Genomic DNA, 27,723 nt, shown 5'->3' with positions numbered 1-27,723 from the left:
AGCCAGGAAATGCCTGCTTTTTAACGTGATTCGTTTTGATTTCGAAAAATTCGGCAAATCGGGTCGAAACTCTCTGGTTCTGACCCATATTTGGCAACTGTCCCTCTCTCTTTGCATTGTCTGGTCTTACTCTCCATGTTTGCAATTTATCTCAGGAAAGGAATGAAGACCAGTTGTCATCCTACCATGTAGGGTAGGCCAGGCAATTAGGCAGCCACAGCTTTAAAAGGGGTTTAGTGTCTGTTCCCTTACCCTGCATAACAACTCGTGGTTCATTTTTGATTCATTGTTCTCTTGCTACTAGTGGTATATGATTTCAGTAAATATACTGGTATAATCATACGTTTTAGCTATGATAATGAGACGTTAACCTATTATCAAAAGCACCCAGACATCAAGTTTTCAGTCGCTATGTGGAAAAGTATCTCCTGGTTGTATTTGACTCATGTGACCTCTGTAAATGATTGTCTTACTTTGGCTGTAAGGAATATCTGTTAAATATCTGTGAGAAAGCCTTGAATATGTTTCCATTGTTCTAATGCTAGCAGGTTGACATACATTTTATAGCAAGCAGAATAATGTAATAGAATTTTGAAATGCCAATTTATTCAGATTTATTGTCCAGCATCTACAAAAATCAAAATATTACATTGTAATTACATTTAAATATTTTCACAATAATTATTACACCTATGGATTTAACTATTACTCTCAACAGCATATTGATAAGTTTCTATATTCCACAGTATGTCAACTAACATATTATTGTAAAAGCACATTCTAATGAAAATTGTTTTTCTCTGGATATCTACTCCTCTGTAGCCTCCTGTGCATTAAAAATGCAATGCCTCCCATGAGTGTACACAGCAAAGCCAAGAATCCAACTGTTATTCCCAGACCAACAGCCGTGCTCACAATTTCTTGAGAATCCTTGTTAGAATTGCCTAGAAGGGTTAAAAAGAATAAATGCATATTTTAAAGATAACAAAGTAATTATTTTATAGAAAATATATTTGTATAATGTCATATGTACTCAACCGATCTTAATTTTGGCTTGCAATAACAGATTCAAACAACTGATGGAATAGCTTATTTTTTTTAAAAACTAATACATAAGAACGTAAGAATGAGGATAAGTGAAAACAGGGTAAAAACAGAAACTGTAACCTTAACTATTGAAATGAAGGCCACTAAACAAAAGACAAACACACATATTCCATATTTGTCACATAGTAAGCATCACCAAAATCCTTAAAAATCTATGTGTATATATGTATCAAACAGAAGTATAAAAGGATGGGATTTGTGGTCTCATTTATTACTCTTGGATGGGTTTTTAAGGTTTTGTTGGGTATTAAGGGATTGAATAAATACACTTCTCTTTGGGGTAATTGTAATCTTAAGGAATTATACAAAATGGAGGAGGTGAAATTTTGGAGAAGGAGGGGCATTGAGTTATTATCATGTGTGCATGTGGATTGTATCCCCTTTGGGACACTAAAGGATAAGGGTTTGTTATATTCAACTGTCTTTTATTTTGCTATATGCAACGCAGTTAAGCACACAATTAATAAGGAAGAGAATAAGGAATTGTTTTTCTTTGACACTCATTCAAAATTAGAACTGGTGTTTAATTTAAGAGATGGTAAAAATGATCACTGTTATATAAGAGTATTAGAGAATCAATAGATAATCAAGGTGGTCATATAAGTCAAGTGAAGCGGACACAAGAGATTGGAGATATTGATGAATCACAATGGAGATATATATACAAAAATGTCAGCATATCCACAATAAATAGGAATTATAGATTTATACAATTAAATATAATGTATAAGGTATATTCCCCTGAACTAATGCATAAAATGAAGTTGAGGAAAGATTCTCAAGGTTTTGTTTTTGGCAAGCTTTGTTCTTATTAAGAATTGGAATTCTAAGCTAGATCCGTCCTTAGGTGAATGGAGCTTGTAAGAACAAGGTCGAATGAAATAGCTTATGAACATAGATATGGTAACGGCAAGGCTTATAAACAACTTTGGAATCAATGGAACTGAATGTTTTTTTCTCCCTTCATTCTTCTCATGACGGCAGCGTGTCAGAAGATTTCAGGACAACGGATCCTGCAAGTGCCGGTGTCAGGCTATGACGACACCGCCCAGACCCAGCACTAACACCTGGGATAGGAAAAACTCAGATCTCCCATGTTTAACTCCCTTACACAACGCGGTCAAGCATGACCGCGGCATGTAAGTTTGTCCCCCTATGGATCAGGCCCCCTTGATGAGCTTTCCAGGGGATCCGATTCCTCCTGCCACAGCCCTGAGGTCCGGCGAGTGCCCCCGAGGCTGCCGGCTCCTCTTCACGCCGGGTTCCTCCTCCTGACAGGATCTGGCTGTACGTAACTGAGCATGCGTCTACATGCTCAGTTACTTACATTGTGCACTGCAATACAAGTGTATTACAGTGTAAGGGCTTGAACAAGCAATCGGATGAATGATTATTCAAGCCTAAGAGTGGAAAAGATAAAAAATGTAAAAGAAACATTAAAAATCTTTTTCTTATAATAATTAAATAAATAAAAGTCCCATAAATCCCCCAGTTACATATAAAATGCAAATAAATGTATATTAAACACTTAAATAGTTAATAAAATCACCTGAATAAGCTATAGACACCAAAAGTGAATTATTTATAGATCTTCATCATGTGCTTTAATTTTAAATTTCAAAGTAAATGAATACTTACTGGAGATAGGGCTGGTCATTTGTTCTGTAAGGAACAAAAAAATAAACATTATTGAATTCATTATTATAAAAGGTTGTATATGAACTCTCATTGTTTCTTTAATATAGGAAGACTGGAATAGTATTAAAAAAGACAAATGTAAATATGGGCATAACTTTAACAACTAATCTTTGGAAAAAAAAAGAAATGGTGTCATCAAGTTCTGACGCCCATAACATTTTTTCATTTGTACACATGCATGTATGGAGATATGTAACCAATCATTTTTGTGGTATAATTCATTTTAAGCTATAATTTCCATTAACCCCTTAAGGACCAGGCCCTTTTTCGTTTTTGCGTTTTTATTTTTCACTCCCCACCTTCAAAAATCTATAACTTTTTTATTTTTCCATGTACAGAGCTGTGTGATGGCTTATTTTCTGCGTAACAAATTGCACTTCGTAGTGATGGTATTAAATATTCCATGCAGTGTACTGGGAAGCGGGAAAAAAATTCTAAATGCAGTGAAAATGATGAAAAAACACATTTGCGCCATTTCTTGTGGGCTTGGTTTTTACAGCTTTCACTGTGCACCCTAAATGACATGTCTATTTCATTCATTGGGTCAATACGATCACGGGGATACCAAATTTGTATAGGTTTTATAATGTTTTCATACATTTACAAAAATTAAAACCTCCTGTACAGAAAAAAAATTCTTCATTTTGCCGTGTTCTTGCGCTAATAACTTTTTCATACTTTGGTGTATGGAGCTGTGGGTGGTGTCATTTTTTGCGACTTCTGATGACGTTTTCAATGCTTCTATTTTTAGGACTGTTCGACATTTTGATCACTTTTTATAGAATTTTTTCTATTTTTCAAAATGGCAAAAAAATGCCATTTGCGACTTCGGGCGCTATTTTCCGTTACGGGGTTAAACGCAGTGAAAAACGGTTATTATATTTTGATAGATCAGGCATTTTCGGACGCGGCGATACCTATTGTGTTTATGATTTTTACTGTTTATTTATATTTATATCAGTTCTAGGGAAAGGGGGGTGATTTGAATTTTTATGTTTTTTTAATATAATTTTTTTTTTTTTACTTTTTTTAATTTATTTTTTTTACTATTTTACAGACTCCCTAGGGTACTTTAACCCTAGGTTGTCTGATTGATCCTACCATATACTGCCATACTACAGTATGGCAGTATATGGGGATTTTGCATACCATCTATTATAATGTGCAGATCGCACATTATAATAGATAGCCTCGATCATGACAGCCTGGGATCTTTGTGTGATCCCAGGCTGTCATGGCAATGGATCGCCGCTCCCCGGTGACGTCACGGGGAGTGACGATCGGAGCCAAGATGGCGGCGCCCACGCGCCGCCGGCTCTTTAATGCCGCTGGCAGCTTTGCCGGCGGCAATCAAAGGGTTAACACCCGCGATCGGTGCAAGCACCGATCGCGGGTGTTAGCGACGGGCGTTTGCTTCATTATGAAGCAAATGCCCGGTGAGTATGAAGAGGGCTCAGCCTGTGAGCCCTCTTCATACTCCCCCATGCGCAGTAAGACGTAAGGGTACGTCTTATTGCGCTATGGGGTTAAAGGGAACCTGTCACCACATTTTCACAAATACAGCTTGTGACAGGACCTGATAACTAACTGACACCCTTCTTTTAGCTAAAAATAGTTTCTCTTAGGTCAGAGGGGGGTGCCCTGCTCGGCCTGCCCCTTTCATCTACTCCTCCCCATGTCTTATACCTCCTTACTATTAAGAACTTCATGTCATGTGTCCAGGGTGATGTAATCTAAGGTCCTTTGCCCAGTAACATTAACACCTACCCCATGTTTGTATCTGATCACATGAAATCCCAGCATGCCTTCATGGACTTCTACTCCTCCCCATTCTCTATCACCCTGCTTACAAGGACATGCAAGTGCTTAATTGCAGCAGAGCTCTCTCTTAATATTCCAGGAGGGCACCGGATATAACATTTGATACAGCTTTTTCTATTCCTAATAATAAGTAAACAGAGCTGCACATATCTGTAGTTGAATATTGTCAGACAGTCCCCAAGTACTAATTTCATACAGCAGCATGCCCTAGTAGTAAGACTTGTCAATCAGGAACAAGGAGGCAGAGCAATGCAAGTAAATGTTAATGTGCAGAATTCCATTAATATCAATGGACTTATATCAGTTGAGTTGCATATAAGTTTAAAAACTGATTTTTAACATTGTAGCCATTGAAAGGAACCATTTGAGAACAAGGGCAACGTTTTTTAATCATAGCTTTGTTTTATAAAATATTTATTTTGGGTGTGTTAATTCAAATGGCAGGTTTTCTTTTTTTGGTAATGACCTTTAAAGCACGCATCTTTGCGTAAATCATTTTGGGTAATCATTTCAGTATAAGGCTTCAGATGTGGGAATGTCAAATAAGTTTATGTCTTTTGTTTATTATAACTGTTCTACAGAAAGAGTAATGTTTAAAATGTTAATATTTCAAAAACAATTATCATTTTTAAAACCTTTTACATTTTAAAAGCTTTATACTAGTCTGTTTAAAGTTCTTGAACATGCAATTGTTGGATCTCTTTTACCATATACTATAATACTAATCTATTTCAGTAGATGGTAATTTTAATGTATTACGTATTATCCATTATTAACAAGTGTCAGGATACTGCACAAAGAAACAGTATCTCCAGTATCCACACGGGATAGCAGATTCCATGGTCTTTTTAGAACACTCCATATGAAGGATGGAAGGTTTGTGATGAAAGTTGCCCACAATCATGGATACTATTTTGGGGGTCTCTGCTGTTTTACAAAGCAGGAGCTATCTTTAAACAGTTGACCTCCAATAGAAACATATGCATTTGAGAAGATCATAGTTTCACAGTGGCATGATGTGGTGCATCTGTAGAATAGATTGGGGTCCATTCGCGATCCAGCGGCGCATTCTCTGCAGTGGATTCGGGTCCGATCAGTTCCTCCGACGTCCACCAGGTGGCGCTGCTGCGCTGAAGAGCATCAGAACGCACTCAAGTTCACTGGCCTATTCCTAGTGAAGGTAAGTGCAAGCTCCGCGACACATTTCTTTTTTTAAATGCGGCGGTTTTTCCGAATCCGTCGGGTTTTCATTTGGCCACGCTCCCCGATTTCCTTCGCGTGCATGCCAGCGCCGATGCGCCACAATCCGATCGCGTGCGCCAAAATCCCGGGGCAATTCAGAGGAAATCGCCGCAAATCGGAGATATTCGGGTAACACGTCGGGAAAACGCGAATCGGGCCTTAGTAAATGACTCCCATTGTGTTACTTTATTCTAGCTACTAGTAAGTTTACTTTATTCTCCAATTTTTTGCAATTTGGATTCTATAATATTACTTGTGAAGTGGGGATTTTGGGACGTGCAGAGAAAATGCAAAAAAAATGCTATATGATAATTTTTTTACACAATAACCATATTGTTAGCAAAGAACAAAACTGTCAATTGGTATTCATATATTGTGATATATTGTCAGATTTGCTGCTTTTTAACAATACAGTGTACTTTGTTTCAGAAATCAAGTTTGATATTTCTCTGACATTTCAAATGACATTTAACAACAGCGGGTTTTTCAGCTTTTTAAATGTACCATTATCATTAGTAGTCATAATTCCTGGAGATGTAATGGTTGCAGGATCGGAAAGTGATCCTGAGGAGTCTGAGGAAGCTCTTGCATTCCTTTTTCTTCTTGAACATACCTGCAAGGTATTATAAAAGTAAATGTTTTATACAATATGCGAATCAAACATAAAGGACATAAAGTATTGGCAGAAATGTAATGATGTTATTCACAGTTTAACACATTCAGTGTTAAAAAAAGAAAAAAAATGCATATCAATACATGTAAATTAGATTGTGAAGACAGGCGAAAATTGTGTGGATAATTTTAAAGAAATCAGTACTCTATGTTCCTACTAACAACAACTCCAAGGCTATTTAAGTCATTTTATATTCATGACAATTTAGGCTTTTCTGCAGGTGCCTACATTTCTTATCTATGCTATCCTCAATATTTTATTACAACCTCTTTAAAATGTAACCCAATGTTTTGAAAGAACACTCCGATTATTTAAGAGAAAATGAAATCTTAACTACAGGTTGTTTCATGTTCTGTCCTCATTGCTGATCTTTCCAGCCACTACGCACAATCTGTCCTAGTTATTTACTAGCAGGAATACCTGAGACAAAGGGATCCCCTGTGTGCGAGTTATTGCTGTAGTTGTGTTGTCTAGTGTTAAGTTGCAATGTTAAATCTTCTATGATTGTGAATGATCTTAAATGTATAATTTAAAGTTTACATTTGGCACAGTTGTAAAATAGACATCAAGATTCAGAATTTGAATATATATTATTTACAGAGGAGAAAATAAGTATTTGATGCACTTCCAGGTTTTCCCACCTACAAAGAATGGTGTTGTCTGTAATTTTATTTTAGGTACACTTCAAATGTGAAAGAAGGAAACTTAAAAAAAAAATGCCCAGAAAATCACATTGTATACATTTCAAATTGCCACATAATTCCTTCCTTTAATACAGTGCAGTCAACCAATCCACTTTGCAGAAAGTATGATGTTTCCACCCCAATGCATGGAGTTGATGCCAAAAAGTACTATCTTGATCTCATCGGCCCCCATGACCTATGAACATGTGCTGGTGTAAGAAGGGGCCTTGCTTGTCCTGCATGATTTTAAACCATTACAGCGTAGTGCGTTATTAATAGAATTTTTTAAATCTGTGGTCCAATCTTGCTTAAGGTCATTGGCCAAGTTCTCTAATGTAGTTCTAGGCTACTTCTTGACCTTTGTCAGAATCATCCTTACCCCATAAGACCAGATCGTGCATGGAGGTAGATTGACAGTCATCTTGTGCTTCTTCAATTTTCCAATAATTGCAACAGTTGCTACCTTCTCACTTAACTGCTTACCTATTGTAGCCCAACCAAACCTTTTGTAGGTCTAAAATGTTCTCCATGGTGTCCATAGACAGCTCTTTGGTCTTGCCTTTGGTGGGGACATTGGAGTATGATTGATTGAATGTGTGGACAATTGTTTTTTATATTGGAAACAAGTACAAAAAGGTCCAATTAATAGAGCTAATGGGGCACATTTACTTAGGGCTTTGCACCACACTTTTGTCAGAATGTGCCCATTCTCCTACGCTAAAACATATTGCACAAACATATTTAAGAAATGTCTGCACTGCTATTGTGAGCGCCGGATTTAACTTGCAAATTGTGTCGCACCCCGTATGTTAAAGGTGCACCACAAAAAGATTCATCAGATTCATGATTTCTAATGCACAATCTTGGCGAATCGCTATACACGGAAATAGCACTTTTAGTGCAGTTTCCGACTTTGTAAGTAAATGTGCCCCAATGAATGCAGATTTGGAGGAGCTGCTAAAAGAAACACCAACAGCACAGAAAGAGCCAAAATTCTTGCTGTTTGATAGGTCATAAAATATGTATTTCATACTACAAATGCTAATGAATCATTTAAAAATCATGCAATGTGATTTTCAGAATGTTGTTTTTTAGATTCTCTCACAGTTTAAATGTACCTAATAAAAATTACAGTTTTCTCTATTCTTTGGAGGTGAGAAAGCAAAATCAGCAGTGTATCAAATTCCCATTTTTCCCAATGTGTGTTCTCAGGCAAACATGGCAACATTTTAACGATGTCTCCAAATGAGAGCATAAAACAAACCTGTGAAATATTACTATTATATGTTACATGTTTTTCCTCCAGTTATTTTCATATATATTTTGGGACATCTATAGGACCCACAATTACAGTTGGAAACAACTGCCTACTGAGGTAATAGTCATTTGTAGAGCTATTTAGGTTCTAATAAGACTCAGCATCTCTGTACATCCACAACACCAGAGCAATCATACTTTGTCATGTACAATACAGGCAGAATCCATTTTAGTGCGCATTCACATTCAATATTATTAATCTGCCATATGTAAACATTTCTTCAATTAGATGTTATGAATGAATTAAATTAAATGTTAATGCCCAGATGGGAATACCCCTTTAACTCTATATTAAGTATATAAAAAGGCATCAGTGGTGATAGACTGTTCCTGTCTTCTTATAAGTGTACATGGCTGTTAATCTGCTTCTGCAATTTGTGCTGGAAGAGGAACAAACTGCAGCTTTTTGCATTACCCATGTCAAAAGATGGTGGGCAATCATGAGGGTAAATAAAAGATGGAAAAAGCATGTGTTTCAATGCACACATAAAATGTACAATATACTATACTCACTGGCTTAAAATTATTACAAGCAGTGGTTTCACAAAGTCGGGTTATGCAATGCAAGTAAAAAGTTGATACAGGCTCGCCAAATTGTTCTAGAAACCGAAAAGCTGTAAAATAAAATCGAGCTACTTGAGTGTCTCCATTGACTGTTATAAAGGTGAAGCGATCCTTTGTACATCTGTAAAAAAAAAAAAAAGCAAAAATGTATGTAATTTACCATTTTTAGTCTTTCCAACATTTTGAAAAAGCCCATTTGGTCTTACCCAACAAAGAGATCATAATAAGTTGAATTAGTTGGATATGGTGACACAGATGCATAGCACCGATCCAGCAAAATATTGAACCTATAAGAAAGAGAATATGTGTTGAAAGACTGTAGAGAGACCACTTAAAAGAAAAACATTGTCATTAACACAATAGAGGTATTGAACTATATGGCAGGTGCTCTCCCTAAAAAGAACATTAACTCAGGTCAATCAGCTTGGGTACAAGACATTACAATAAGTAATGGCCATGGGACATATCTAGCTGGTAAGTTAATTTCTGCAAATATGCATAGACTGCAATTAGTTATTTAAAGAGCAAATTAGATGGAAAATTAAAAAAAATATTCTATTCTGCTATAGAGCATGAAAATTAGCATGGGTAAGAAACAGAGTAGGATTCTAGCCATTAAAAGAATGTATGCATTTTTTCATGCTTTTTTCATGTATGATGAGTGTCTTACATTGGAGGGAAAAGGTGCTGTTAAGTGAAAGGAATAACGTTTGTTAAAACCAGTTTAATGAGGTTTTCTGTCCCTGTATGCATGTTTGATACCACTGATCTATCCATAAGATAAGTCATTAGATCCATGGGGGTGCAGCACCCTGCTGCTATACAATGAATTGAGTCTTCTTCAGTCCATCCACTATCCACAGTAATGTTTTCTACAACAGGAACAGCTCATCAGAGAAAAGTTATTAATTGTCGGACCGCATCCAATCTGATACTGTTATATAGTGCATGCTATACTGTATGTTCAAACTATCAAGTACCCATCTAAAGCACACGTTATTATCCTAAAATCTAATCTTGCTTTAATATATTCACAATTTTTATTTTCATACAATACATTTTATGTTTGAACAGTTTTCTTACTTGATTGGTTTGAACCATGTTAGTAAAACATGATTCTCTTTTAATAAGGAAAAATGGCTGGTTACTCTACTTACTTGTCTGTTAGGTTGGTTGCTCTAACTTCCACATAAACTGTAGTGTTAATTTTGATTCCAGTTGGTGGAATAATGAGAGGTCTGCCATATTCACCATCCTACAAAACACATACACCAATGAAAATTTGAAATGATGCTTGGATGGAGTATATGTGTAGTATTTATGCATTATACTTGATGTGTTTAGCTCCAGCTCCTCAAATATTAAATAGCTTCATTTCAAGACACTAATTTGTAGCCAGCATATTAGCAGGACACATTAATACATTCATATTAAGTCATGTAGTTTGAAATCAGATAATTTATTGGACTTCAAATAATATATGTAACCTACATGTTTTCAGTAGGAAACAAACCCTGAACATAAAATGAGAGCTACTTACTAAAAATAGCTGCATAGAGAGAGTGCTGATGAAGCTTCCATTATTGGTATTGATAGCTATATTATTTCCAGCCCTATAAAGAGACATATGTAATTACTACAAAACAATACAAAATTCAATAAAGAGATTTAATTGAGATACAAAAAAAGTCATCACGATGAAATCTTTTGAGAAAATATTTTCTTTAAAGTGCACCAGGAATGTGATTTTTAGCTGGTGATAGATCTAATAGCCTACGCTATGCTGATTTAAAAAATGCCTTTGTCAGCATTCTTAACTTTTTCAGTAGTTTAAATAATTTTAATTCCCATTACCTGGCACCCCCCTCCTCCAGTGAAGGGGCAGCTGCAGCCTGCATGTGCCTCTGACGGTCTCTTCTCCACACTCATCCAGCTCCCTCTCTACTTTCTGTCATGTGCATTGAGCATCCAGGGGAGATAGGTGGAAGGTTTGGAGTAGAGGAAGAATACATGAAAAGACACAGGCTACAGTTGCCCCTCCTTTGGGACTCCTGCTGTTGGCAGGATGCAGGTAATGTAAATGGAACTGCTATAAATTACTTGAGTGCTCAACTTTATAAAAACCAGTTTGCAATCTCAAAAGACAAGCTTGTATAGCAGTATGTGTTGTACAGTACCATCATAAGATATCAACATTTCTACATTTCAATTATCTGATTTGTTTAATCTACATTGGTCAACTATAAGATCTACAATGTTAGAGCCTATAGCAGTGGTGGCGAACCTACGGCACGAGTGCCAGAGGTGGCACTCGGAGCCCTCTCTGTGGGCACCCAGGCCATCACCCAGGTCACCATTTAGGACTCAATACCTTCACCTCCAATCAGAGGCAGCCCAGTACGTGCCACCTTCAGAGCTATTTTAAAATGACTAGAAGTGCAAAAGGTTCGCCATCACTGGCCTATAGGATCAAAAGTTTTTTGAAGCTGTACATTTACAGCTTCATGAAAAGATATCCCATGGTTGAGTGGGCAACACACATGGGGATCCTGTCCACTCGTGTACCATATCTCATCTGGCAATGTAGTTTGATATATCTAATTTACCATGTTTTATTCAATTGGTTTGTAATCTTACACTATCACCTTGCTTACTCTTCTGAGTATCTGTGAATGAAATACTGTATGTATGCCTCTCATTGCTATAAGCTCTTGTTGTCTATTCAAAATAAATCTACAACATGAGTTCAGTGTTTCTAAACCATGAAAACTGACAATGAGCCTCAGGAGCTCCTGCCAATTCACAGAAGTTCAGACTGGCTCAGTTTATTTCTTATTTTTCAACCTTCAATTCCACTTTTCTGTAGGCTGAAAGCCAAATTGAGATGTGAATAATTAGCAGAAAACATAGCCAGAATGGACCTCTGTGATGTTGCCAGGAGCCCCTGAGGCTTATTTGTATAATTGTAGCATACATTTTTCTCAAAAACTAAAATAAAATAAAAAAAGAATTAGAAAATAATAGATCCTGTTTAAGGAGACTTAACCCACCATGTGGTAGATTCCCATTAACATATTTAGATATACAGCAACCAGTCTTTACTTTGTCATAACATTTTGTGTAAGTACAGAGCATCCGTTATATAATCCTCTATCATTCTTTGCTTGGAGAGCATATTTAACTGCACTTATAAATATTCTTGCTTTTCAAGCTATTTATATGATCGCAAGGCTGATGTTTTTTCTATGAAATATCTCCTTTCTTTCTCAGCAATATAACTACTTCTCTGATGTCTGCCTCTACTATATATGATATTCATGATCTTATCCTTCTACTAGCATAGTTGCGACATAGTAACATAGAGTGTGCACTGATGACTTGACTAAGCCATTCCATGACCTCACAAAAGTATATTTTGCAACATTTTACTTAAAAAACCTTCCAAAAATATTAAGTGTCAGAGCTTTAATAGCTGTCCCAAAAAACTTCTACAGATGTGATGATCCAATTCCACATACATTTTGCCTTATAGCATATGCATGTCCAGTGACACCGCTATAACAATGGGGCTCATTTACTAAGGGTCCGCAGAGCACATTTTCATCGTGTTTCCCGAAGTTTTCTGTTTTATGCCTAATTGCCCTTTTTTTTGGTGCACCTGAGCGGATTTTGGCACATCGACACCGGCTTGCACGCAACAGAAATCGGGGGCTTGGCCGTCGGACAACCTGACGGATTCGGACAACGCGCAAGATTTAACATTTAGAATTGTGTCGTTAGACACGCACTTACAACCACCCGGAAGAAGAAGGTGAACTCCGGCGGACGTCAGCGGTGGAAGCGACGGATGCAGGAACTCAGGCGCCCAATCTTTATGAATCACGCCGAACTTCATCCTCGTCGGACTGTCCGAATAGGGGATCGCGACTGGACCAGGTAAGTAAACTTGTGCCAATAGCTGCTGGTTTTCAGATACTTCATCATGTCAAGTTACCTAATTCTTACTGGGTGAAAACTACTTTTGTAGTTGTACTGGTCGGCTATTATAGACATTCAAGGTGTTAAACTTTCTCCAAAGAAAATATAACAAAACAAAACATCCAAAAACTGAACTGAAGTTCAATGATTCATATTTAACCCCTAGGCGCACCAGGACGTTATAGTACGGAGCCGGTACCAGAAGCAGCGGCTGTCAGCTGTCTAGTACAGCTGACAGCCTGCGCTACCACCCGCGATCGGAGCCGGCTCCCATCGCGGGTGTTAACCCCTTACACGCCGCGGTCAAGCATGACCGCGGCGTGTAAGGGTGTTTGCGCTGTGGATCGGATCCCCCGTGCCGCTTACCGGGGGATCCGATCCACTTATGGGCAGCTCCGAGGACTGGCATGTGCCCCGGAGCTGCCCGGTCTCCCTGGCAGTCAGACCCCTTCCGGGTCTGACTGCAAACTGTCTGAGCATGCGCCTGCATGCTCAGACAGTTTACACTGCTCTACAATAAAATAGTATTGTAGAGCAGTGTATTGAACTTGAACCAGTGATCAGAGCATCACTGGTTCAAGTTCAAGTATGTATAATTAAAAAAAAGTCAAAAACACTAAAGTTAATACATTAGAATAAATAAAAAATAAATGCATTAAAATATAAGCCCCTAAAATGTCACTTTCCTATAAAAACACTTAATAAAGTATAAAAAACACAAAAACACAAAACCCCCCCGCATATTTGGTATTGCCGCGTCCGTAACAATCTGTATAATAAAACAGAATCATTACTGGACCCGCACGGTACACGCCGTTAAAAAAAAACGCAAAAACGTTCCGAAAAAAGATCATTTTTAATTAATACCCTATAAAAAAATGCTCTAAAAAGTAATTTAAAAAATGTTATGCACTCCAAAATAAGCCCACTAAAAAGAACAACTCTTCTCACAAAAAATAAGCCCCTAACCAGATTTGTCAGCCGAAAAATAAAAAAGTATGCATATGAAAAGATGGTGATGCTAAAATGAACAAGATTTTCTTCAAATTACACAAAACCCCCACATATTTGGTATCCCTGCGTCCGTAACAATCTGCATAATAAAACAGAATCGTTATTAGATCCGCAAAGTGAACCCCGTAAAAAAAAAAAAAAAATCTCCCGAAAAAAGACCATTTTCAATTAATACCCTATAAAAATGCTCTAAAAAGTGATTTAAAAAATGTTATGCACTCTAAAATAAGACCACTAAAAAGAACCATCCTTCTCGCAAAAAATAAACCATTAAATAGATTTGTGAGGCGAAAAATAAAAAAGTTATGCATATGAATGACGGTGATGCTAAAATTAACAACATTTTTGCCAAATTACTTTTTATTCAGTAAAAATGGGAAAAAATAAAAAATCTATATAAATGAGGTCTTTTTGTAATTGTGGCGACCCATAGAATAAAAAAAATATACTATTTTTATGGTATGGTAAACGGGCAAAAAAAACCCCATGAAAATCTTCCTGAAAAGTGATGATTTTCATTTCCTCCACCAACAAAGAGTTAATAAAATCTCACCAATTAGCCTATAGATTCCCCCAAATTACGTACCAGAAAAGTGCATCTCATGTGGCAAAAGAAATAAGCCCCTATAGGTCCACATTAAAAAAAGAAAAAAATTATAGCCTGTGCAATGTGACATAGCAAATCTGATCTGGATGGCGCCTCCTTCCCTTCTATGCCCGGCCGTGTGCCCATACAGCAGGTTACCACCACATATAGGGTATCGGTGTACTTGGGAGAGATTGGGTAACAAACTTTGTGGAGCCTTTATTCATTTAATCCATTGTAAATGTTTAATTTTCCACCCAAAATGGGTGTATTGTCAAAAAATATTACAATTTGCAGACTGCACCTCCATTTTGTTCTAACCCCTATAAAACACGTAAAGGGTTAACAAACTTCTTAAAAGTGGTTTTTCATACGTTGAGGGGTGTAGTTTCCATAATGGGGTAATTTACGAGTCTCACTATTATTTAGGCCTCTCAGTGTCAATTAGAAGTTGAGCAGGTCCATCTAAATACAGGTTTTGGTGATTTTACAAAAAATGTGAAAAATGATACCTAAATTCTGAGCCTCATAACATTCTAGTATAATATGTGGAATCTTAAAAAACCATGCCAACATAAAGCAGACATTTGGGAAATGTAAGTTATGAATTTATTTGGGAGCTATGACTATCTGCATCAAAAGTAGAGAATTTAGAACGTTGAAAATAAAGAATTTTTCCAAATTTTTGCCAAATTTTGTTTTTTTCATAACTAAACGCAAAAGATTTCATCCAAATTTTTAAACAAATTTGAAGTACAATGTGTCACGAGAAAACAATCTCAAAATCCCCTGGATATCTCATAGCGTTTTAAAGCTATAACCACTTATAGTGACACAGGTCAGATTTGAAGAATGGGGCCGCGTCCTTAAAGGGAACCCGTCACCACTATTTTCACAAATACAGGTAGTGACAGGTTCCTATAGAGCTCTAATAACTATTTGACACCCTGCTTGTAGCTAAAAATTATGCCCCTGAGATTCCCATATATTCAACTTTATAGTTTTATCTGGTAACTAAGCGTGGCTGCAGCAAGTCCAGGTGGGCGTGGCCTCCTCGGGCTGAATCCAGCAGCTCCTCCCCATCCCTATCTCTGTATACTGCTATAATGTCATGTGACCAGGGTGACATCATCGCAGGTCCTATAGCTTTTGTAGCATTAGGAACTGTACACTAAGCATATATGTCATGAAATCACAGCATATTTTATCACATGAAATCACAGCAGCCTGCATGGAGAGGAGTAGAAGTCCATGGAGGCTGCTGTGATTGTTTTATGTGGTCAGATATGTACATGGGGTATAGTTTTCATATTAAGTAGCTCAAGGACCTTTGATGATGTCACTCTGGTCACATGACATTAGGCCACGCCCCCCGTGGACTCGCTCCAAAGCTGCATAGATACCAGGCAAGATTATAACTCTGATTTTATGGGGATCTGAGGGGAACAATTTTTAGCTAAAAGCAGGGTGTCAGATAGTTACTAGGGCTCTATAGGAACCTGCCACTACCTGTATTTGTGAAAATAGTGGTGACGGGTTCCCTTTAAGGCCAAAAGAGGCTGAGTCCCATAGGGGTTAATGACTTTTGTGAGAATATTCTTTATATAACTATGTTAAGTACAAGATGTGTAATAAGTTATATATTGCAAGGAGTGACATACTCATATGCAGTCATACAGTTTTCTACAGCTGATTCTTTCATTGAAAGTAATTCAATAAAATATTTTTAGAAACCAAGTAAATATCATTGCACATTAGGGACTCTTTTTGTTTCCACTTACACATCCAGCCGTGTGTTGTTTATGAGGTATTCCAGTGGATAACTGCAGGAATATAAGTACTTAAGTTCAGGGCTTCGGGTAATGACACCCACAGTTGGATCTTTTGACTTTATAATGCCACTGATATTAGCAGTTTGAATTAAAGAAAAGCTACTGAAAATGCCATCACCTGGTGCGGAAGTTATCTGTAAAAATAAAAAAAGATAAATGGCATCAACAAATACTTGTACAGTAGTAAATATAACACATTCATTTCTGCTTGCAGTGTCAATACTGTATAATTAGCAAAAAATAAAGGTTTTGTAGATCCCAAGTGAGTTTATTCTTAGGTGTTCAGAACTCAAAAAACTAACAGGATCCAAACAGAAAATTGCCAAACACATGCTAAAAGGACACATTTGTAAAAAAATATGCCTTAGAAAGCATATGCTATATTATATTTCTATGAATTTTTATTCTGTTTATGAATAAGTATGTCTGATGAATAGGGAAAAGGTGTATCAGCAGATTGCATCTATTGTGCCAAAACAGAAAGAATGAATGTAAGAAGCACAACCTGGCAAAGAGGATGTAAAAAGGTGTCATGCTTATAGCACTGTTCAGATCCATATGTGGATATCTAATATATAAAGCTGAGTCCATGTGTGTGTGTGTATGTATGTCTGCTAAAGGAATCTGCGTGTATGTATGTATGTCTGCTAAAGGAATCTGCGTGTATGTATGTATGTCTGCTAAAGGAATCTGTGTGTATGTATGTATGTCTGCTAAAGGAATCTGCCTGTGTATGTATGTATGTCTGCTAAAGGAATCTGCACAGTCGTGTTTGCAGTCACCAAATTTTGCACAGCCACTCTCTGTGACTCTTGGAGCGTCATAGAATAGGTTTTTAGCTGAAAACCCCTTATTAACCATCACATTCAGGAGCCATTGTCTGCTGTTGCTGTCGCAGTTGGAAGCTGAGCTGTAATTGGCTGCTGTTCTGCCACAGGTCATGAATATGAGCTCTGAGCTTTGATTGGTTACTATAGGCAATGAGTAAAATACTACTTATGTGTGAGTTAAGAGGGATAGAGATTCAGAGATAGGGGGAGATTCATCAGAAATGTCTGAGATAAAACTGTTCCAGTTACCCACTGAAACCAATCAGAGATCAGTTGTAATTTTATAAACAGCTGTGGGAAAACTAAATCTGACCTCTGATTGGTTGCCATGGGCAACTAGAGCAGTTCTGCTCTCAGGCACATCTGATAAATCTCCCCATAGAAAAAGTGACAGTCACTGGAATGAGAGTGTCAGAGACTGTCACTGGAATAAAAGGATCAGAGACAATCACTGGTGATAGCAAGCTTACTGCCTTTTGTAAGCCACAACAATGGTAAGCTGTCTGGCTGAGTGACAGAAGCATGATGGGTCCTGCATCCCTCTAAAACCAAAACAGAACTACAGCAATGTCTATATCATGTGGTTAACACATACCTCCAATATATAATACACTGCTCATCTCCAGATTCATACGCATCTCCTTGGTCTTTAAAGACAATCATAGACATTAAAGTAAGGTTGTCCAAGACCAGAATTGACTTAATGTGCATAGTAATGTGCATGGTAGTCTCCAATTCCCCTCTAACGAACATTAAAATTCACACTGCTCAACAATGTCTATGCAGATGTGCTTAACAGACCTCTAATGTATAATACACATCCTCAAAAGCACTTTATACTCATCTCTGCCTTCCTCAATGGCTTCTATGCCAATTGGTACTACTTTTAATGTAGTTTCCTTCAATGTGCTTTACAATATCAGTACAAGTACCTACAGTGCATTTTTAACTCTGCAAAACCTAGTGAGGTTATGGTCTATATGTACACATATAACAGGCATTAACAGAAATTCCACATATTCTGTTATGGTCTATAGGCTGTGACACAGTGACATACACATATATAGAGGCATCTCCGTCCTGGAGATCGGGTAAAACGCTAACAAAGCATTTCAAATGATCTCTGCACTGCTCTCTCTCCATGTGAGTCCCAACTTTGAAAATACAGGATCTAGAGTGACCTCATCAGGTCATGTGACAGTCTTTGGTGACATCCAGAGCAGAGGGCTTAATTTACAATTTACAGTGAATAACTGTGGAGCTACAAGTGAAGGAAAAAGCAGATTATGCTTGGGGAATGTATTACAGGGTGGATAAAGGGCTGATGGGGTAGGAGGAGTTATTCATGATTAAACTAAGGGATTGGGGAGTTGAGGATATGTAGGGGATTTCTAGGTGGTTGAGAGCTAATGATTGTGTGTGCATGCTGTAGCAGAGTTGTCTGTGTGCATGATGACAGAGCTTTGTGCCTGTGTGATGTAGCAGAGCCATCTGTGTGCATGATGTAGCAAAGCTGACTATGAGCGAATGAAGCAGAGATGTCCCTGCATTCATGTAGCAAAATGGTATCTGCGTGCATGTTGTAGAGCTATTTGTGCGGGAGCTATAATAAACATATTTGTTTGACAACCAGGGTATTTGTAATTGTTAGTGCAATTGTAGTTTTGTAAACTAGCCATAATAGGTATTTATTACTTAAATACATAAATGCATGCATTGAAGTTGGAAGTTAAATGAAGAAACACATGTAGGGGCAGATTTATCAAGCTGCCTGAAAGTCAGAATATCCCTAGTTGCCCATCACAGCTCCCCTTTAAAATATTCATGAGCACTGGTAAAATAAAAGCTGAGTTGTAATTGGTTGCCATGGGCAACTAGGAATATTCTGACTTTTAGACAGCTTGATAAATCTGCCCAACAATGTTGTCCTTGAAGAAAATGCAGTACTTCAGAAGCTTACCTGGAAGGAACTTCCACAAGTTAAAGTGTCATTGATTGAAAAAACAAATTTCAACATTGGTACAGTGCCAGATAAATCAATTGTACCCTGACAGCTCGGATTGCTAAAAATTTCATTCATATAAAGTTGTGTTTCATTATATCCAGCATAGTAAACCGGACACAAGTAAATGTAGAGCTGGATTTCCTGTGGCCCACATGTCACCGAGATGTCATTATAATCTGTAAGAAAAAGATACGTGTTTTGAAAAATGAAAAATATAATTATCCAGTAAAATGGCATCTTTAGTAGTTATAGCAGCATATTGTGCATTATATTTTTAGTATGGGTATTTTTCTGTTTATATATATATATATATATATATATATATATATATATATATATATATATATATATACACATGCTATCTTCTAACCATGCAACCTTTTAGATGGTTTATTGCTTTTTCTCAGTTGGGGTGTTTACTAGTCAGACCTTGATTGAAAACTGCCATGTACAGTCTTTTGCCTGAGAAAACTAGATTCTGTTATTTTAGAGCTCAGGTATCTATCACCTGTGACCTGTGACTTGAATGATGGACTGCTGATCCAGTAAGCTACTGGGGTGTGGTGTCCAGGAACTCCTTTATATATCTGCTCAGTTTCATTATATCTTGCTGGTTTTACTAGTCTCCTGACACCTTTATCCTCTTTCTGCTATTTATTTTGCTATGATGCATTTCTGACCTTTGCTACACTATTTGACCATTCTCTATTTGATTAGGTGCTTTGCCTACAACTTGCATTTGACCCATTTAGGTCTGACTTTGGTTTCTTGTTTGTAATCTGGTGTTTACATTTCTGTGTCTTATCATCTTTCCTCTGTACTGACATTGTTGGTATGGTCAATCAGAAGTCCCTAACTAGGGCTATATTCATACTACCATATGATGATTGTATATAGAGAAGATGTATATATGGTCGATATATACGTCCACCATAGACGGCAATGGGCGCACGACGCCCTACGGGAGCGGTACAATGCAGCACACTGCGGCACCATACTGCTCCGTACCCCGTAAAAAGAAAGTCCCACCTTTTCTCGGCATACGGCACTATGGAGAGGGGCAGGGTGTGAGCAGCGGTCACCTCCTTCTTCTCTTCCCATTGCTGCTGTGTGCTGCCGTGTACAACGGCAATGTAAATATGCCCTAATATGGTTGGCGAGGATTTTTTGGTAGGTGACAATTAAGGGTGCATCTAGGGCCTGCACCCCTTTCTCTATCATGACAATGACTTAAAAGGAGAGAACCATGGGATGCTAAAATGTCATACAATGCTGGATTTCTACAGATTTGTATATATTGTTTAAATAATAATATTAAAAGTTTTCATAATTTGCCTCACTATACACTAATGTTACATACAGCTGTTTTACCTAAAAGTTCACCTAAAAGTGAAAACTTAACCCTATTATTGAGATGTAACCCTAACCCTAGATGTAGCAAATATATCTATGTTATGAATTATGTAAGAGGACAGAAACATCTAAAACACATTTCACTGTGCATTTAAATTGATCTTCACATTATCATGTCAAAATAATGAAATATTTTACTTACAGATTAATTCATCATAACAATGCTGTTGGTTTTATATACAGGATTACAAAATGGAAGAATATTTAAAAATGGGCCATTGCATAATAGTTTCAGATCCATTTTCAATAATTTATAATACACCCTGGCCACTAAACAATATTACTATGATCTTAGTATGTACATTGTCATAACCTACCTTCTGCAACTGCTATTCAGACTTGTGATAATGGAGATGATGGAGGGATCCTAGTATGACTCTTCACCAACCCCATGACTATTGGTCTTTACAATATAGCATTCAAAGATTTCTTTATGCATAATGCTGAATGCTGAATTTCCCATGGCAACCAATTAGAGCCCAGCTTTCAATTTTTTTACAGCTGTGGGAAAATGAAAGCTGTGCTCTAATTGGTTGCCATGGACAACTAGAATAGTTTTGCTCTCCCCTTAGTCTACATCTAAGCATAACATTTATAATTTACATAGCTAGTTATTATAGTTTTCATAATTTTCATAGTTTCCCTATAATTTTCATAGTTTTTTAAGCAACTTTAATTGATTTTAAAGTACCTGGTGTTCTGAGTGTGTCACCGCAGTCATTAATGGTGATGCATTGATGTCCATGAATAAAAAAGAATAGCAATGTATAAGCAAAGCTCTGCTTTGATCCTCTTGTTAATGAGAAATCCTTAAATGAGAAAATAATCATTTTATGTCAGCGCTATGATAAAGACACAACAGAAATAAATTGTGTCAAGAAAATATTTGCATTGTTCTACAACTCATTTTTGTAACTATATATTTAAAGAAAATGCATTCTACTGCCACCTGAATCTAAACAATTACTCTAAGTCTTGGGCTGTTTTTTTCACTGAAGTGTTACTTACTATTTAGTAACAAATCTACAATTCTAGTCATTTGTTAAGTTTCTAGTTGTGCCAAACCAGAGATTAGGACTTATTTTGCTGAAATTGAGTCTACTGTGTACTTGGTTCGGCCAAGCATTGTCTGTATTTACTATCTGGACAGTGAACTAAGCTCCAGTCCACTAAGTGCAATGGAAGCAAGCAATCTGAAATCAAAATGTAGATGTTTGGGGAAATTCCCATATATGAGAAAGCAGTTCTGTCAAAATCTGCTTATTTGGGTACTAATCATCTAATATGTACTGTACGACAATTCATGTAGACTAAACCCTACAATGTATCATCTTTGTGTATATCCAAAATTCCAAACTTTACTGCTAATTATTCTGAGAACTGTATCTGTGAAACATTTACTAATAAAATATATGTGAACTGACCTTATTAATGAAAAGCATGGTTCAGTATAAGCTGACCCGGTAAACTTATTCAGACTAGGATAGGAAACGAATAGGTCACAGCCCCCCTTACAAATAGAATGCCATGCAGCCTCCCACATGAAATAAATTCCCAGCAACCTCAAACATTAATGAAATGCCCAAAATCAATCCCTCACTATACCCAGCTTACTTCCTTTACTAATGAAATGCCCGTAAGCCCCCCTCACTAATGAAAGGCCCAGAATTCTCCCCCCACTAATTAACCACTTGGCGCTCAATGTTTGTTAGTTTGACACTACCACTGTGAAGTGATTGCATATGGTAGTGAAGTGTTTGGGACCGTATTGTTTTAATAATGGTACAATACAGATAAAAAACCCAGGTAGGGGACAGAACACATTGGGGACATTTATCAAAAGTGTTGCAAAGGAAAATGTGAACAGTTAACTTATGAAGTCTTATGCCAGATTTATCACTATTTCTGTTGCTGGTTGATAAAACAGACCAAGTATAAGACCATCCAGTTGTGCTTTACCCCAGACTTTACCACAGACTTTTTCCTGCAAAACCACCACCCTTTTTGTAAATACCCTTTTGTCATGTTTTTTGGAAAAGTGTTTTAAATCCTGTCTCAAATGTTGAACACAGTAATTCAGTTTTTGGTGCAAATTATATTAAAATACTAAACTGTTTTATAAATGTCCCTTATAGCTCATCCTCTCTGGAAGCTGAGAAATACTTGAAGACTACACATTTTGGCCGGTTGGCACAGATGGAATCTGGAGAATGAACCTATTGGATTTTGCAAAATAAGGATTGAACAGCTCAGAAGATATATTTGCTTGTTCTCTGTAACTTAAAACAGTTCATATACAAATACGTAAAATTTGCCTCTGTGCTACAATGTAAGGCAGCTACCTATATATCAGTGGTGCAAAGGCAAAATCTTTATAAAGGAGTTTAGCTACCACTTTGACCTACGATGACTTCCTCTCACCTAGCCAAACTAGTTCCCTACATTGTGACGATAAGATCCAAAAACATCAAAACAGCCCTGCCTACAGTTTTTTGCAAACAATAAACTAGTTTCGCTATTTTCCCACATTATCATGTTACTACGCTACTTTTAAGTCATGCAGGGATGTAAAGGAAATCGCCTTTTAAGTTAGCACTGAGGCAAAGCTTTCCTTATCTCATCCAGAAAAACATATTTGCATATTTCTTTCAGAGAATCCCCTGCAATTCATGCATTGCCTTTAAAGGGGATGTCCACTTTCAGCAAATAATTGAAATTGCTTGCTGTCATTCTACAGTAACATTCATTGTTTATCTCCTGTGGACAAAAACTGGTCCACAAATTCAAGGCTCATTAGAACAGAGCACCTATATGACATCTCATGACTATGGTTGTTGCTACCTGCTGCCCCTTGCTCTGCTGATTCAGCCCACATGGTTGCTGACTCTGTACCCTTCTTTTCTGATTCAGCACCCCATGGTTGTTCCTTATTGACTCCATCCAACTCTATCTGCATCCTCCAGACAAAGATAGAGTAAAAATCATTGATGTTCCAGGGAACTCCCCACAACTCCCCAGAAAATGAGGAGGAGATGAGGGGCCAAAATATGAATAGGGGATGGAAGGTGCCACAATAAGAGTGGGAGATGAAATAGGGACCACAAGATGTGGAGGAGATGAGGGAGGTCACAATATGAGGGGGATCATAATATAAGTGGGAGGTAGGGGAGGCACAAATAGCCTTTAATAAGAGGTCATGCTTTATGTTGGACCTTAAGGTGATGTTCAAAAGTTGTAACTGATTTGTGTTGAAACGCATTTCAAGCACATCTGAGATAACTCTCACTGCACGCAGATATGTTTAAACCTAAACGCTTGTGTTAGGTAAGTAGTGAGATCTTTTGCCATGTTAAAGAAAAACACTTGTTACTACTTATTAAACACATCTGAGTTTGAGTGAGGAATTATTTTTGGATGTACTTGAAATGTGTTTCAAAACCCAGTTTAGTTGCATCTTGTGAACACGGCCTTATGCAGGGTTCACTATGTGTTTGCATGGAGCATTGCAAACTCAACGAAAAAAAATGTGAATCAAAACTCATCTATGCTTTTATCATCAATAATAACAATGTGTTTTTGCCTGATGTGTTTAATGCAAATTCAGTGCTTTAGGGTGTCCAAAAAATGTGCATTTAATGTTCCTATGAAGCAGTAAGTGGGCATTTTATGTTTGAGGGTTACCTTTACAATTACTATATGTTTAACATGAAGCAATGTCTAATCTTTGGAAACAAGAAGTGGGCATGCAAGAATATACATGTAGAAAATAGTCACATTTTTAGAAAAAGAAAAATTGTGTGTATCCTAAAGTTTGTTATGTTCTCCCAGTATGTCCTAATGCTTCCCAGAGACATGAGCATAATAGAAATGTATCCAGCTATGTGCTTCCAAATGCAGAAACAATTATACCTAATGGTCTCCGTGTGTGTACTATGAGTCAAATCTTTTCTAAGACAATTATATATTTTTGTTATTTTCTTTTTCTGAACAAACTAACTTTTACCTTCAATAAAACATAGTGGGTATCAGAAGAGTATGTGCAATACTAACCAGTGTATTGTTATAAATACCCAAGCAGAACTTAATACACAAGGTAAAAGAAGCACTAAATGAACAGTGATATGTACATTTTAAGCATTACAGCTGGAAAAGAAGATAGTTCATTCTGTAAATGCAAAAATGTGTAATATGGCTCTCCAAAGTACAATCGAAGCTCATATTGTGTTACTAATGTTATTAGATGATTCATCATGGCATAGATTCTTTGTGTAGACATCTGGCATTAAATCCCACAGATCTCGCAATCACATTTTACAAGAAATGATCCCAGATAGGTCATTATCATGTTTGAAGCCAGTTTTGCTAATTTTCTTCTTAAATGATCTCATTTTATTACATTATATCGAATTCCAACACGTATTCGCTTAAAAGTATTCACTCTTAATTCTCTTCTTAAAATATACCATTATTATAGGGGTATGTACACATTATAAAATGTACTATAGTAAAATCCAAGGCAAAGTAACTGTGGTAGTTAAATCAAAAACATTAGCGAGCTATTTAAAAAATGGGTTTGTTTTTTTAAAAAGATTTCTTAAATTGAATTTGTATGTAAGTCAGAACTGTATATTTTATAATTCTAACCCCAGCCAATTGGATTTTAAAAATATTGGATTGTCATAAGAATAAGGATTAACAATAAAGCTTAATTGCAGACACCTCTGATAACTGTTACAACTGATCATTGTAGCCTGGTGCTAAAGTACTGTAAATAACCAACATCCAGAGGTCTGTTTGTAAATAGGGGTCATCTGTAAGTCGGGTGTTCTTAAGTAGGGGACAGCCTGTATATGTCTTTCATTTTCCCTTGCATCTAAATTAAAAATGAAGCTTCTTTGCAGTTAGTCCTGAACTACAGCTCCAATGCAAACATATGTGTCTCCATGGCTACAAAATACAAACAAATTCTGTGTAGTCTTGGCTTATAAATCTCACTCTCAGCCATCTTATCTTGCTCACATGTTCAAATTGCTTATTGGTAACTGCAGCAACTTAAAGGAAACCTACCATATGTAATCTATGTAAATTCCTACTGCCTATGCCCTAATCTGTAATTTAATAATCCTGGAACATAACCTAACATGTTAAAAACTTTGTTTTAGTAATATGTAAATTAATTGCAGAGGCTACTGGGGCGTGTTCTAGTCTGGCCGGGCACTGGGAGCTAAGGCTAGTAGACATCCCAATAACCTCTGCAGTTAATTTACATATTGCTATAAAAAAGTTGTTAACAAGGTTAGGTTTCAAGATTATTAAATTACAGCATAGAGAAGATGCTGGCAGGAGTAATCTACAATCAGATTATCACTTCTGATATTAAATTCCTCATCGTGGGCTTCTTTTAAGGGACAGGTGGAACGAAACTGCAGTATCAGACTACAAATCGATTGTTGAAGGTCTTTATTTTTTCTTCATACAGAAAGTACAAAAAACATCCATTGAATATTGAGAAAAGGTGAAGAAGATGGGAAGCATATGACTGGACCATCTCACTATGGGGCAGATTTATCACATTTTAGGCATAGTTTAGGCTGTATTTTGTGTCTGTTTGGCAGCTATGATGAATTTATTCATTTGCCAAGCATGATTTTGAACCTGTACTGTATTTTAGGTGTTTTTGCAGAAAAAATAGTGCCTAAATCAAAAGTCACAGTTAATAGATCAGCCTTAGGCACTGCAAACATCTGGAGAGATAGGATATATGAGAAAAACACTAAATAGTTTGTTGTGCCACTAGTATTAATCTCAGGTGTAATTTAGGAGCAAAAACTCCAACACAGTACAATGATACATCTGAAACATTTCTACCAATTCTCAGCATTTAACATTGGTCCTTTATCTTTAAAGTGTATAACTATGAAAGCACTTACAAACAAATAAAGATGAAAGTTTTCTAAAATTTTTGCATTTTTAACCTTTTCCTGATTTTAGCAAGAAATATTGGTAGAAATATCTATTTACTGAAAGCAAATACATTTTTCTTTTCTAGTACATCATGTGCATAAAATAAAACATTTATACGTGACAGAACCAGTACAGAAGAGACATAAATTACCATTTGTATGATGCCGTTGGTTACTTACCATGCCTATTGTAGAGCTTTCCTGCTTTATCTTCAGTAATAGGTTTATTTTTGTACTCAGCTCATAATATATGTGCTATGTATTGTAAGGTGCGGACTTTATATAGATCTACATTGGGGACCTGTATGCATCATACTTGACAACTAATACGTACTAGACTTATAATCCACATTGTTATTTCAAGTTATTCAGTTAAGAAAAAGGAAATATGAGAATGAAGCAATTGTATAAATGTAACATAATTGTGACAATGACTTCAAATTTATGAATTGATAGAATAATGACAAAGTACACATATACTTCCTGACCTTGTAACCTGAGAGAAGAGAAGAGTTTACACAAGGAGATTCACTCCATTATTATCTACAATGAGTAGGATGCAAGAGATATCATTTCAGGGCTTATAATAGGGCATTTAAGAAAAGAATTACACATAAATAAACTACGTAAATCATAACAAAGTTCTTTTTTACAGATTATGTTTCATTAAACATTCAGAGGCACCTTAATGTTATGCTTAACCAGTTCAGGTACAGAGTATTAAGGTTTATGAGACCCAAACAAAGTTTTGTTAATTTAATACAGAACAGGTTTTTTTTTCTAAAGGTCAGAACAACGTTGTTTTATAAGTATTTTTTTTTAATAATTAGGCATTAAATTAAAAAAAAAAATTCTTGTTCTAACCATGCTACTAGGAGCAATTGTCTAGGGGCTTGAACTATAGATATGATTATTTATGGACTACTATTTAAAGGGGTTATAATTTAGCCAAAGCTTACAATGAAGCCAAAAGTTTGGTAGAGCATTGCACATAATT

At 36.6% G+C, this 27,723-nt stretch overlaps 1 protein-coding gene across 2 annotated transcripts; it reads right to left on the bottom strand.

Moving 5' to 3' along the window:
• Positions 1-610: 610 nt before the first annotated feature.
• Positions 611-27,045, bottom strand: LOC140116579 (zona pellucida-like domain-containing protein 1). Of its 2 annotated transcripts, XM_072133068.1 has the most exons (11): positions 26,907-27,045; positions 21,455-21,572; positions 19,306-19,526; positions 16,465-16,649; positions 10,646-10,718; positions 10,263-10,360; positions 9,312-9,392; positions 9,055-9,226; positions 6,373-6,481; positions 2,746-2,769; positions 611-944 (listed from the first exon to the last, which is right to left on the bottom strand). In XM_072133068.1, the coding sequence occupies exons 1-11, from the start codon at positions 26,907-26,909 to the stop codon at positions 781-783; spliced, it is 1,248 nt and encodes a 415-aa protein (XP_071989169.1). In that variant the 5' UTR covers positions 26,910-27,045; the 3' UTR covers positions 611-780. The 2 variants fall into 2 exon arrangements, with proteins under 2 accessions (XP_071989169.1, XP_071989170.1); XM_072133069.1 differs by lacking the exons at positions 21,455-21,572; positions 26,907-27,045 and adding an exon at positions 21,081-21,211.
• Positions 27,046-27,723: the final 678 nt, after the last annotated feature.

The sequence above is a fragment of the Engystomops pustulosus genome, chromosome 2 (genome assembly GCF_040894005.1).
Source record: "Engystomops pustulosus chromosome 2, aEngPut4.maternal, whole genome shotgun sequence".
Classification (NCBI taxonomy): domain Eukaryota; kingdom Metazoa; phylum Chordata; class Amphibia; order Anura; family Leptodactylidae; genus Engystomops; species Engystomops pustulosus.
Note: the sequence above shows the minus strand (reverse complement) of the source record. Positions and strands in the feature narration are given on the sequence as shown.

Coding starts and splice junctions, on each gene's coding strand:
- LOC140116579 (XM_072133068.1), bottom strand. Junction 10,361..10,645: donor TCTCTATGCAGCTATTTTTA/GTAAGTAGCTCT, acceptor TGTGTTTTGTAG/GATGGTGAATATGGCAGACC. Junction 9,393..10,262: donor GCAACCAACCTAACAGACAA/GTAAGTAGAGTA, acceptor TCTTTCTTATAG/GTTCAATATTTTGCTGGATC.